At 38.0% G+C, this 12514-nt stretch overlaps 1 protein-coding gene across 2 annotated transcripts; it reads right to left on the bottom strand.

Annotated features, from left to right (window-relative positions):
- Positions 1-236: 236 nt before the first annotated feature.
- Positions 237-12230, bottom strand: mtmr7b (myotubularin related protein 7b). Of its 2 annotated transcripts, none has more exons than XM_077205047.1 (14): positions 11959-12230; positions 11252-11371; positions 10780-10942; positions 9473-9630; positions 8735-8863; positions 8479-8613; positions 7565-7697; positions 7366-7475; positions 7139-7264; positions 6987-7036; positions 5785-5985; positions 3494-3628; positions 1689-1840; positions 237-1462 (listed from the first exon to the last, which is right to left on the bottom strand). In XM_077205047.1, the coding sequence occupies exons 1-14, from the start codon at positions 11980-11982 to the stop codon at positions 1401-1403; spliced, it is 1698 nt and encodes a 565-aa protein (XP_077061162.1). In that variant the 5' UTR covers positions 11983-12230; the 3' UTR covers positions 237-1400. The 2 variants fall into 2 exon arrangements, with proteins under 2 accessions (XP_077061162.1, XP_077061161.1); XM_077205046.1 differs by having other exon boundaries at positions 1717-1840.
- Between the last annotated feature and the right edge of the window lie 284 nt (positions 12231-12514).

Genomic DNA, 12514 nt, shown 5'->3' with positions numbered 1-12514 from the left:
ACAAGTAAGCCATCTGTACGTTTTCCATGAAGAGTGTAAACACTTTGTGGCTCTTTCAAAGCACCGCAAGGCTGAGTTTGACTTGTTTGTCCAACAATAGAAGATGGTGTATAAGTGCTTAATAAACCGGTTTGGAACAATCCTTTTTACTCTTTTCCCACCATTGACGGAATTTTCCGGCTTCCCGTGTTTAACGCAAGCATTCTCAGTAAAAATTGCCTCCAGATATGCTGTTATTTTGTTTGCTGTTTGTCAAACATTTTATTGAGAGCATTGTTTGCCCTATATTCATATGTTCCAGACAAAACCTACTGGTATAGCTGAAAAGTTAATCATGTGTGAGGGATTGATTGTCTAGGTGTCAGAGTATTCCTACAGTTACTGACATGGGAAGTAAATGTAGTGTGGGTGACATACAGTTCTTGTTTTCACATATACAGCAAATTCTCACAATTTCTATTTAAGAGTTCCTTTGAATACAAATGAAACACGCAGGTGGGAATCTGATGGTCTTGATAGGTACAGACCAAATTCCATGAGGATATTGGCCATGTTTGGAATGAAATCCTAGCATACTCTTCCTGCTGTATATAGTATGTGAAATTAGAAAGCATTATTCAATGCTTTACATTTCAAACAATAGAATGTTACTCCACAGTCATCTAGCATACTTTCAAATAAAACAGTTGCGTCATATTTTTCAAACAAATAATAAAAAAGAAACCTATTGGGAATCAAGAACGCTGATTAAAAAATGCAGTTTATGCATTGCTTTGTGGGACACAGTATGTTAAGCCGTGTGTATTTTGGCAAATGTATGTATATGATATATGTTCTGTGTATTAGTAGGAGTAGTATGGTAAAATGCTGTTCCGTACATAGTTATGAAAATAAAATAATGACGCATAAAATATACAGTCAACCCAAAAATTTAAAACATTACACAGGAAATAACTTTACTATAGTGGAATAAGGTCTTATTGCCAGACCATCTTGAATATTGTGCACATAATTAAATATAAATTCACACACAGATTTAAAAAGAAAAATTAAAATAACATTAAAAATACCACATAGTTCCCAGTTTGATACTGGTTACTGTGCTTTTATCCCTTGTTGTCACCAGTTCCGTTTTAGTTCAGGCGTTTGTTTTGACCACCTTATCCTAATCGGGGTCCTTAGCGTCGTCTCCAGCACTGGAGGAGTGGCTACTGAGGTCAGCCACGCCTGACTCAAAATCGCTGCAGGTTGAAAGGTCATCGGGGTCACCGCTCTTAGGTTGGGCTGCTAGCTCTAGTGGCAGTGTGAAAGGAGGAGTGCGTTTCTCGCTTCTCGGTGTGGTGAAATAGTCTAGTGGGCTGCCGAGTTCACACTCGCTTGGAATTGGACGGCGGGCGCGTTCAGGCAACTTCTTGGTCTTCTTCCTCTCCCCTGAAGTTTTCTCCTTCAGCTCGACAATTCTCTGTTTAGGTAGGCAAGTTTGAAGAGGTAAAGTCTGTCAGTTTACATTAGTGCAGCAAATAAAAGGAACAAATTCAATTCTAATGAACTGTTTGAAATGGAACACTAGCATACTGTAACGTGTAATGTCAGAATGAATCCCATCCCAGAGAGCGCGATGTCTACTTGGTCATACTTTTTCAAATGCTTATGATACATATTTGATATTTATGCATGCATGTGTATGCCTTGTCCAGCGTCCGTCTCCCGTGGTACCTCCTGGTGGGTGCTAAGCTCCTCCTCCAATTGTTGAGACTCCTCCCTTACTGCGTTCAGGCAATCGGCTGGAGACTGTGAAGTCACACTTTTCTCTGCACGGCCGTACATCCCCTTCCAAAACCTAGGACATCATTTCCAGTTGATTAATCCTTTATTGAACAGTGTTACCAAACAAACAAACCCATTTTATTCACTTTGCAAAGAACAATGCATTAAGGATGGTAATAAAATGGATAATAAAACTATGAATTTCTTCTGCTGAACACAAAATAAGATAGTTTGAAGAATGTCGGTAACCAAACAGTTCATCGGCCCAATTGACTTCCATTGAATTTTTTTCCTTACTATGGAAGTCAATTGGGCCCATCAACTGTTTGGTTACTGACATTCTTCAAAATATCTTCCTTTGTGTTCAGTAATTCACACATGTTCAGAACAACTTGAGGGTGAGTAAATTATGACAGAATCTTTTATTTTTGGGTGAACCATCCCTTTAAGTTATGCTTTTGTCATTTTTATTAGTTTTTAAAAAAATATTTAGACCTCACGAAGATTTGAGAAGCAATCGTCAAAGGTTATACTGCTGTTGTATCGCTGTGGTAATTTTAACCACTGACTCTTCACATCCTCATCCTTTGGAAGTCTTTACAAAAATAATTTGCTTTTGCAGAGCAGAAAACAGGATCTTCTCGACATGAACACAGCACGAACCAGATGGGCATTATGCAATTGTATTACCGCGTTACGTACGCAGGTCACATAAGTGAGTCTGGAATTCCTGATGACTCGTTTAGGCGATTCATAGTCGATTCTTTCAGCTATATTACACACTGCATGAAAGGTAATAATGGAAAAAGCATAATAGGAGCACATTAATATTTTTTATTAGGGGTGCCCCATTTGATTTTCTTCATGGCCGATTCTGATAACAGTTGCCGATTTCTTTTAACACATTTATTTGTTGTTTATTTGCTCTATAACAATCCAAACTGGCCTTAAACAACAAATATCTGTAGACAGAAGCCATTTGAAATTAGAGTCAACCACTACATTTAAATCACGATGCAAACAAAGATGCTAATGTAACATAACATTAGCATGAACAGGTAATTTTTTTAAAATTTAAATCAGATATATAATGTATAATTTCATGATTTAAAGCAAAAACATAATGGTCTGACTTTTGTTTTGTGAAATTATGCTATAATTATACTAGATACTATAATTATACCTGCACAAAACAAAAACAGCAGACTGATGTTTTTGCAAAGCAGTTTGTGTGCAAGTCTGGAATAGATATCCGCCAAAATAAAACTTAAAACCGTTTCAATTTATGGCGAGTCAACCAGTGCATCTCTATTTTCTATTATTGTTCAAATCATCCTCTGGGCCGGATTGGGCCGTATGTTTGACATCCCTGGAGTCTATTTCACCAATGATAAGTGTAATAAAATATTTAGCAGAACATTAGCTTTGTTCTATGCTGTTTTTACCAAGTAAAACTTGTTTTTATCCATTGTCACACTGTGCCTCCAGGTAACATACCTAAAAAGGACCACCATTTTATTTTTAAAACTACTCTCTTCCTGAAACACCTCTAGAATTAACTTGACGAGGCGCACATGATAGGTTTCATTTCACATTCTCATTCTTACAGTATGGAGCTTTGTCATCTCTGAGCCAATTCAGAAGGAAGCACGACTATTGTACGACATGAAGGAAGGTTAAATGATTATTTAAAGGCATCATGGCCATTCAAATTGGGTTGACTTACTTGAAGCAGTAGGCAGTGGTGAGAGGTTTCAGAACACCCTGTGTCTGACTGTGGTCTGTCCTGTACAGAGGGTTTGTGTATTCGGACCTGTTCTCCCACAGGTGCGGCCACAAAGAGTGTGTTCGCTCTTGTAACCTGCATAGTGTACAAAGAGGGAGATTGAATGAGTAAACTAGCACATTAAGGTAATGAAACCAAGCTGATCTAACAGTTAGATTACCTTTTGTTTGAAACTAGATTTTTTTTATGCTTGTGGTAAGTATATTATCGTAAATATTCAGTCTCAACTCTATTGCCATCAGTAAAGTCTGATATTGAACTCTTGAACTAACCCTTTTTTGAAGAAGTATTGGAATGTTTGTCTAGTCAGCTTTGCATCTTATTCTGACCAAGAACTGGCCACTTAGACAGGAAAATTGATGTGTTCTACACCTTTAGCACTAGCCGGACCTCCATTGGTAGCTTTTCGGTCGATTGAGCATGTTGAATTGGCAGCACCCATCTTTGAGCACTCTTATTGGCTGTTCCAGCTTATGCCTCGTTTCCACCGAGCGGTACGGTACTAAATTTTTTTGCCATTTCCATTGTTAGAAGTTGTGAATGGTACCCTAATTCCAAACTGTCCCACTTTTTTGGGACTCTTCCATTGGGGTACCTAGCACAGTAGTCCGGTACTAAAAGGTGGAGCTAGAGTCACTGCAGAACGTTGATTGGTTGACAGAGAATTGTCACTTGCGTGGGCTTTTTTGGCTTTTTTTGTGCTTTTTACCTATCAAGTAAAGGTATTGTTGGCGGTGGAAACGCAAGCCGGATCATGGTTTACCATCTAGAATCGTACTGTACTGTACCACTCGGTGGAAATGAGCCATTAGTGAACCAGTGTACAAGAAGAAAAACGAAAGGGGATGGGATGCTGGTTTGCTGGTCCCCAACTACACCAGCTCAGTTTTGCTGAAGAACAGTATGGCTATGCTGGTCCACCAGCTAGACCAGCACTATACCAGCTCCAACCAGCATAAACCAGCCTGGACCAAAATGGAATTTATTCTGGTTTAAGATGGATTTTTCAGCAGGGTACTACTTCCAGGTTCTGAAGTTTATATATGATGGACACTTTACCATCCCATGATATCACAGGAGAGGAGTTGTGAATAGCAAGGAAGCGTCACATAAAAGAGACAACATAACGGATGTACATTATAATTTCAATCATACTATCCATTTCCACACTATACAGAACATCCATTTTAATGGTTGCAAAGTAAGTTTCAAACCAATTGTAGTACATATTAGACAATGCATGATTTTGGACGCATCATTTGTTTACGGTTTGTGTTTAGCCATAGTCCTAGCTCTTCCGGTTTCCCATTTTGAATGACAAATGCTGACCACTGCCACCTGCTGGTATGGAGAGTTATTTCCTCTCACACAGATGCAGTTCGCACATCGTAGTTGGCCATTGGCTGTAGTCTATGCAGTGTGTTCAAACACAAGTTTTTGGTCCAGACGCAAGCAACATGAGTTGACACCACAATTGGCTTTCGTTTTCGTTGGGCCTTTAGAAGCTGTCATAATATCAACCTAGCACCATGTGGCTGTTCATAAAAACCTGTGCACCTGGTCTCACAAAAGTTACGTAGTGTCACGGCCTTGCCTGGCTCCTCCTCCTGGCTGTGTGTTCAGTCTGTCTCCTACAGGTGAGCTGGGCGCAGGTGTTTGGAGTTGTGCTAATTAGTTCCTGGTCTGGGCCTTTAAAGACGCTTCAGATGAGACCGGGAGGAGAACCAGCCTCCGTTGTATCTCTCCCGCACCGTTTAGGATTTTGTTTTGCTTATTCATTGCACTGATTGCTTACATTTTTATTTTTGCCAAAGCCAACTTCATTACTGGTTGTACAAAGTTTATTCTGTTAAAATTCTTTTAATTTAATAAATCTAGTATATTACTATTCCGTGTGTGGCCTTTCCCTACTCTGTTGCTTGCTTTGAGCCAGTCTCCTAACAGTAGCAATGGCATTAGTTTGGATCCTGCCATTGTTGGGCAATTTCCCAGTAAACAGACTGTGGGCTATCTATACTAGTACAACTACAACATCACAGTTCAAAAAGTAATATTTCAGTCAAAGCTGTGACCCAGCAGTTATCCTACATGCTCTGACACGTTGCAAGTCTGCAAGTGCTCATGCAGCTGGTGCGAGTACAAGGCAAATTCTGCTGATCATGTTCACCCCTCTTCTCTTTCTACTATCCATATCCATAAAAAAAGAGGCAAAATGTAGTTGGTTTTCTTACTTCAAGTCTCTCCTTTCTTTCTGGCAATTGCTGATGAAGTTCCCGTACTGGCAGGAGTAGATGTTTGTGTGTAGCTGTATGAGGAATCGCTCATTGAACTCAAACGCACAGGGGAACTGCTGCATCAACTGCCACACACACTCCAGAAACTGGTCCATAACTGGGGAAACCTCCTTAGGGTCACCGTCAAGATGAGCGTACCTGAATGTAGAAGATTTTATGGTAACACTTTATTACGACAGTCCATTTAAGACATTCTACTAACTATAAGTAACTTTGCAACTACCAGTTATAGGAGTATTAGTAGACTGTCTGCTTAATATCTGCTAACACTTTATTTTGATGGTCACCCAACAGACATTCTGCTGACTATAAGTCACTTTGCAAGCACATCTACTAACCCAAACTCTAACCTAACATTTTTCTAATACACTAATGAGAGTTAGTTGACACGAAGTTGAACATTAATGAGTTAGTTGACATGTAATTGCAAAGTTACTCATAGTTAGTAGAATATTTAGCTAGTCCACTGTAGACAAAGTGCAACCAATTTTATTAATAAATGAAGATGAAATGTAATTACGTAGTAGATGAAATAGAAGTAATGATATAGTTCACCTTCCAAAAATTCTGTCATCCTTTACCCTCATTTAATTCCAAACCTTTCTTTTCACAGATTTCATTCGTACTTTTGCATATTTCAGTTTGATGTGTCATATTACAAAACAAGAAAGGACTAGTGGTGTTTGGTGTCAGTGACATCACACCAAGACATGTCAAGTTTGAATATGCACGTATGCAAACTACTTTTAATCATTAAGTAACTTGTGATCGTATGACTACAGAAGACTTGTAATATGTTTGAGCATTCTTGAAAATGTCTCTTTTGTGTCATAAGAACATTTTCATTTTTAGGTAAACTGACCCTGTATGCTTCGATTGTAGTGGCTCACCTAAAGCTTAGAGACACACACAATATAACACTGTATACTGCATGACTGACGGTTTAGTCACAGTATCTGTTATGGATTGAGTAATGAGGCCTTTCTGGTTTTGTATGTTATCCATGTACAACAAACACAGTAGAAGAGATTAACACAAAGCTGTTATTAAATTCAATCATGCAATTCAATAAATTAAAAACAAATGCAAGTACAACATGCGAGTCCAGAAACGTGCAAATTGAAATGAAAAACACAAACCTGTGGGAAAACTTGTGTCCAAATGACACCCAGTCCTTTTCAATCAGAACCTATAAGGAAGTAGACCAATTTAGTCTTTATAGATGATGTTAGACTAGCAATTTTTGAAAAGCAAAGCAAAATGGATCAATCATCATCAAAGTTCTTATTACCATCAGTCCCTTGATTGTTCTGTAGTATGAATCTAGTAGTACACTAGCCACGGAACAGGCCTGAGCGGTTCTGTCCCACCCGTCTGAACAGTGCACCAGAACACTCACTCCATCCTCCGCCACTGCCTGTGGACACACATTAACAGAATAATATATGTGATTGTGACATACTTAGGTTTTCTATTTAGGTACTAAATCATCTTTAAAACTTTCTAAAAAAGTATTGCCTTTGCAATGAAAACTCCAGCATCTAGAACAGCTTTGATGTGTTTTAGCCACCCAGAGCTCTCCAAACCCCAGAGGAAATCACTCATGGTGGGAGCCACGAGATCACCAACTGCAACAAATAGACAGAAAAGCTGCATTTCCATATGGATAGGAAGTGATCACCAGACAAGTATCTGTAATAATGATTAATCTGTCTACCATCTATAAGCTTCTGTTGGCTGTTCCTCATGACATGGATGTTTTCTATGCCAATGAATTGCAGTTTTATGTTAGTGTAGTGGTCCTCATTCTCGTAGCCCTTCCCAGCAGCACGATTAGCCATGGCATTCAGCTGAAAGCAGTTACAAACAGCGTTTCAAACTTACAATACTGTTAGTATTTTGGATTATTTACACTATGGTACATTATGGCATAATGGTATAGTTATGATAAGGTACATTATGGCAAAGTACATCAGGGGGTGTGTGTGGGGTGCATATCATGAAAATGTCACTATGTAAAAAAACACACACACACACACACACACACACACACACACACACACACACACACACACACACACACACACACACACACACACACACACACACACACAATAAATATATAGATATACTCATATATATTATATAAAAAAAGCCAATAATATTTCTGGATATATCAAATATCAATATATACTACCATTCAAAAGATTAGGGCCAGTAAGATTAACAAAAAAAAAATAATTAATAAGTTTATTCAGCAACACTGCATTAAATTGATCAATAGTAATAATAAAAATGTTCACATTGTTACAAAAGATTTCTATTTTAAATAAATGCTGTCTTTTAAACCTTCTATCCATCAAATAATGCATGCAGTTTCCACAAAAAAAAATTAAGCAGCAACTGTGATATACTAAGAAATGTAACTAGATAACCCAGTCACCTAGCCACTCTAAACTTTTGAATGGTTACATATAAACAGAAAGACAGATAGATAAGAAAACTTTCAAACTACCCCATCTAAATCTCAACTGCTAGTCCCACCTGTTTTGTGTGTGTGTGTGTGTGTGTGTGTGTGTGTGTGTGTGTGTGTGTGTGTGTGTGTGTGTGTGTGTGTTTCTAATCTCTCACCTTTGGCCTTGTGTCCACCACATACATGAACTCGCTGACAGGGTTTGAATTCATGATGGCCTGCAGCATCTGCTCATCGTCTGAGGAGCGTGCACTGAAACCAGAAAGAGGCTGACTGCTCCGACAGATTGATGCCTAGAAAAGCAATGGTGTGAGAATTTAAAAAGTGGGGAGGTGAAGACAACCTATAACATAATAAGCTCAAGTATAAAAAGTACTCTTGAGTTTAAAGGAGTATCATTATTTTTGCACATACACTAGAGTCTCTGTGGTAGTAGGAGAGAACAGGAAGACGTCCTCGACTCCGGAACTTGGCACTGCCCACAATGACAGCAGGAGAGACTGACTTTGGCACATACAGCTCCGACGGGTAAGTGTCACACAACTGCCAATCAAAATATTCAGATTACAACTATTTAGTCCGTTTACTTTAGGAAGAAACATTCCTGTGCTTATTATACAAGATTCATCTGTAATATATTGCTCTGTAAAACCACCAGCTCTAAACTTGATAAGCAATGATACATGCTTTTGCAGAAGATGCATTTTCATATGATTTCAATTACATTTTTTTACAAATCATGTTTACTAGCCAAACCACCAGTGAAGAACTGCATTACCCTTAATCCTGGCGAAAAATCCACCAATCAGAGTGGTCGCTGTTACCATCAATAGCTTGATTACTAAGAGATTCTGGATGGCTTTTATTTTCCACAGAGGAATGGAAGTCACAGTTTTGAAACAACATTAGGTGGAGTAAATGACAACAGCATTTAGTTTTTTGGGCACACAATCCCTAAAACTACATAGTCTACCTTTGTTCAGTATTCATATACATTATAAACAGAAAAAAAATCCACACACCGCGTTTAATATTGTTTTTGGCTATGTAATTTAAGGCGTAAAACTCAAACATTGATCTCTGAAATTTTGTGGAAAAGGTAATCATGTTTATTGACCCTGAGGATGAACAGGCATCGGAGCTCATACTGACTCTGTGCTCATGATTGGCTGCTGTGGCATGCCAAAGGTTTCTGGGTATTCCCATTCGAATGAATTCTGCCTTCAGGTCGATGAAGGCCCAGGCCTTTTCCCTTAACTCTTTATCCAGGTTGGGGTTAAAAGAGAAGCAAAACAGCTCTCCATAGTGCTCTGCAAAAGAAAGAAAGAAAGAAAGAGAGAGGGAGAGAGAGACAGAGAGAGAGAGAGAGAGAGAGAGAGAGAGAGACACAAGTAAAAGTTAATGAGTGTGTGGGTCCCATGGTCGAAACTCACAAAGCTGCATAGAGCTGTGCTCTTTGACGTTGCCTAAATTTCACAGACGGTGTATTTCATAATGCACTGTGATGCAACAGCTAAGACCTAGCATTGTCTAAGCAAAAAAGCCACAGTGTTCACATTTCACAGAAGAAAATGCTAATGTATGGATCATTAACCATGCTTCGCCAAATCATCTGAGTGTAAATTTGTTACATGACTTCAAAATTGAGGCTCAGAGCTGACAAGACACTAGTTTAAACTATTTCTAGTAAAATGGTAGTAATAGAAAAATGCTGTAAAAATGCTATGGTAAAAAAATTATTATTGGTTAACCTTATCATAACCTTACCAAAGTCACCTTACCATACACGGGGAAACACTGAAAATGGCTTAACATCACATTATATGTATTTTTAATGTAAACAAACTGACATATTTATGGTTTTTAACAAGTAAAAACAATTTATGGTGAACATTCCCAGAAGTCTCAGTGCGACACATCACATATGATTCAAATTTATTTAACTAATTTAGTTTCTTCTTTTTTTCATCAGTAATGTACATAAGGGAGTTTTGTGTTACATTTTCTATTAACGGTATTTATTTATTTTAGTGCATTTACCTGATGGTCTTTTGTCTGTGTCTGTGACCGTGTGCATTTGAGACCTGGCCATCTGTCATGTCATGTGACTTTCTATTTTATTATATTTTATTATATATTTTATTTCTATTTTATTTACCATAATAATTATCTATCTAAATTATTATGGTGGTTATCACTACATTTCAAGGTACAAAGCAGATTTTTGTCTTCAAGGAAATTGGTATATATTATAATAACATAATAAAATATATGGTTATAAGTTGTAAAATGTACAACCACAGCTTGCAATCTAGAAACTCCCCAATTTTAATACCGAAATAAACCCTAAAAGATAAATGAAAGCCATTATACATTCTGCAGAGACTATTCTGTGACGTTTTAAAGGAATAGGTGACTTTTTTGCACTTTTTTACTTATACTACGCATTTTTACTTTACCTGGACGTGAAAGACGAGTGAGGGAAGCCAGCACATCTACACAGTCCTTCTCCTGTGGGATCAGCAGTCTATAAACATGGAAGTTCTTACAGCGGATAATGAGAGGGCTTCCTGATGGATTTGTCGGGAGTCTCTCCACATTACCCATCAAACTGTGCAGAATCTAGCAGAGCAAGAGAGGTCTTTAGTGCCCGTGGAACTCTGGAAACATATTTATATTTTAAGGAACTTCTAGTCTAGACAAACATAGATATACAAATACAGTAGATAGATTCTAGACAGATACATTGACAAATAAATAAAAATAAAAGATTTATAGCAGATAAAAAACAGAATAAGGTGACAACAAATCTAGTTCTATTTTATAGGAGACCAGTTAACAGTGGATGACTTGTGTCACTGTGATTTAAACAATTGGGGTCATTTTCAAGAGGAAGCTTGATTGTCTGCATGGAAAGGTTTCGATTCCTACCCAGGTCTCTTTGCGGGCCTCCGAGTTCTCTACAAATATAGTGTGAGTGGAGGAGAGGTATAATGTTCCCACCATAGACTTCCTGGGGGTCAGTTTATCAAACATGCGCACATTTTCCACCTGGAAAACAACAAATCATAAAATATAATTTATATTAAATGCTACCAAGCTTGTGATGTACATTATATACTGTCACCTAAAAAAAGAATATCCTACCCTACCAAAAAATATAATGGCTTAGAAGGTCATGTTAATTATTTTGCAATAATTACAATAATTTCTCCAGCTTGGCATATTCTAAAATCTTCATTTAGTTAGAGCCAGACCATCTATTTACTTGTCCTAAATTGGATTATTTTGTCCTTGATTACATTAAAATAGTAAAATATAATTCTAAAAGACTATGCATTTAAAATTAAATGGCATCTGCTGACTCTCATGGTGCATCAGTAGTGCTCAGGCAGAACCATTCAGATCTTGTTACAATGCACTATAATAGATGAAGGAAAATGGGGGCTTCGTTGTGGCCTATCATTGGGCTTATTCTGTCAAACCATTTATTTTACAAAAGATTATTTTGGAAAACACATATTACGGTTTTTTTCAAAGCATATGCTATTCAAAATGAAAGAAATCTAGAGGATGTATGCTGCATTGTGAGCTATCATTAAATGCCGGGTCGGGACATAAAAGGACATCAGCAGTACCTTTGGTGTTCTGATGTGCTCCATTCTAGAGACGGCCGTCCAAATGATGCGCAGAAAATTAATCCCAACCGACCGGGGTATAGGCTCTTTATCAGGTCAGAAGAACAGAGCTGGGCATCGCATGTTGGTTAAAAGAACACCATTAGATAATAGTGTGGCCCGCTGCTAGTGTAATTCAAGCCATGATTCTGGTCAAAGTGAGGAGATACGCCGTGCGCTCAGACTGGTACACGGTGGACAACGCACACACACACTACGAATCCTACTATGGCGACGGCTTGGTGCATGAATATTACCTACGTTATGTGACGTTAGTCCAATAAACCGCACTGATTGGTTGAAAGGCAGACAATGATAATAGGGCTCAGTGCTATGGCACTGGAATGAACTATTCTCTTTTTGAAGAAAGTGTGGTTTGTGAATTGTAAATAAAGGTACGTTAGTTGACGCTTAAGGGAGGCAACCAAACATAAATAGGCTATTTAATATTTATGATCTAAACCCCTCGCTATAGTAGGATTCGTACTTCGCATTACCGTGGATTATTTCACAAAAG

Source organism: Siphateles boraxobius, unplaced genomic scaffold (genome assembly GCF_051911475.1).
Source record: "Siphateles boraxobius isolate OS27281-9 unplaced genomic scaffold, OSU_SipBor_1 53, whole genome shotgun sequence".
In the NCBI taxonomy this organism is placed as follows: Eukaryota; Metazoa; Chordata; class Actinopteri; order Cypriniformes; family Leuciscidae; genus Siphateles; species Siphateles boraxobius.
This window is presented reverse-complemented; position numbering and strand designations above follow the sequence as displayed.

Coding starts and splice junctions, on each gene's coding strand:
- mtmr7b (XM_077205046.1), bottom strand. CDS start 11,982: ATGGAGCACATCAGAACACCAAAG. Junction 11,372..11,958: donor AGCACATCAGAACACCAAAG/GTACTGCTGATG, acceptor GTTGTTTTCCAG/GTGGAAAATGTGCGCATGTT. Junction 7,698..8,478: donor TGGTGGACACAAGGCCAAAG/GTGAGAGATTAG, acceptor AACTGCTTTCAG/CTGAATGCCATGGCTAATCG.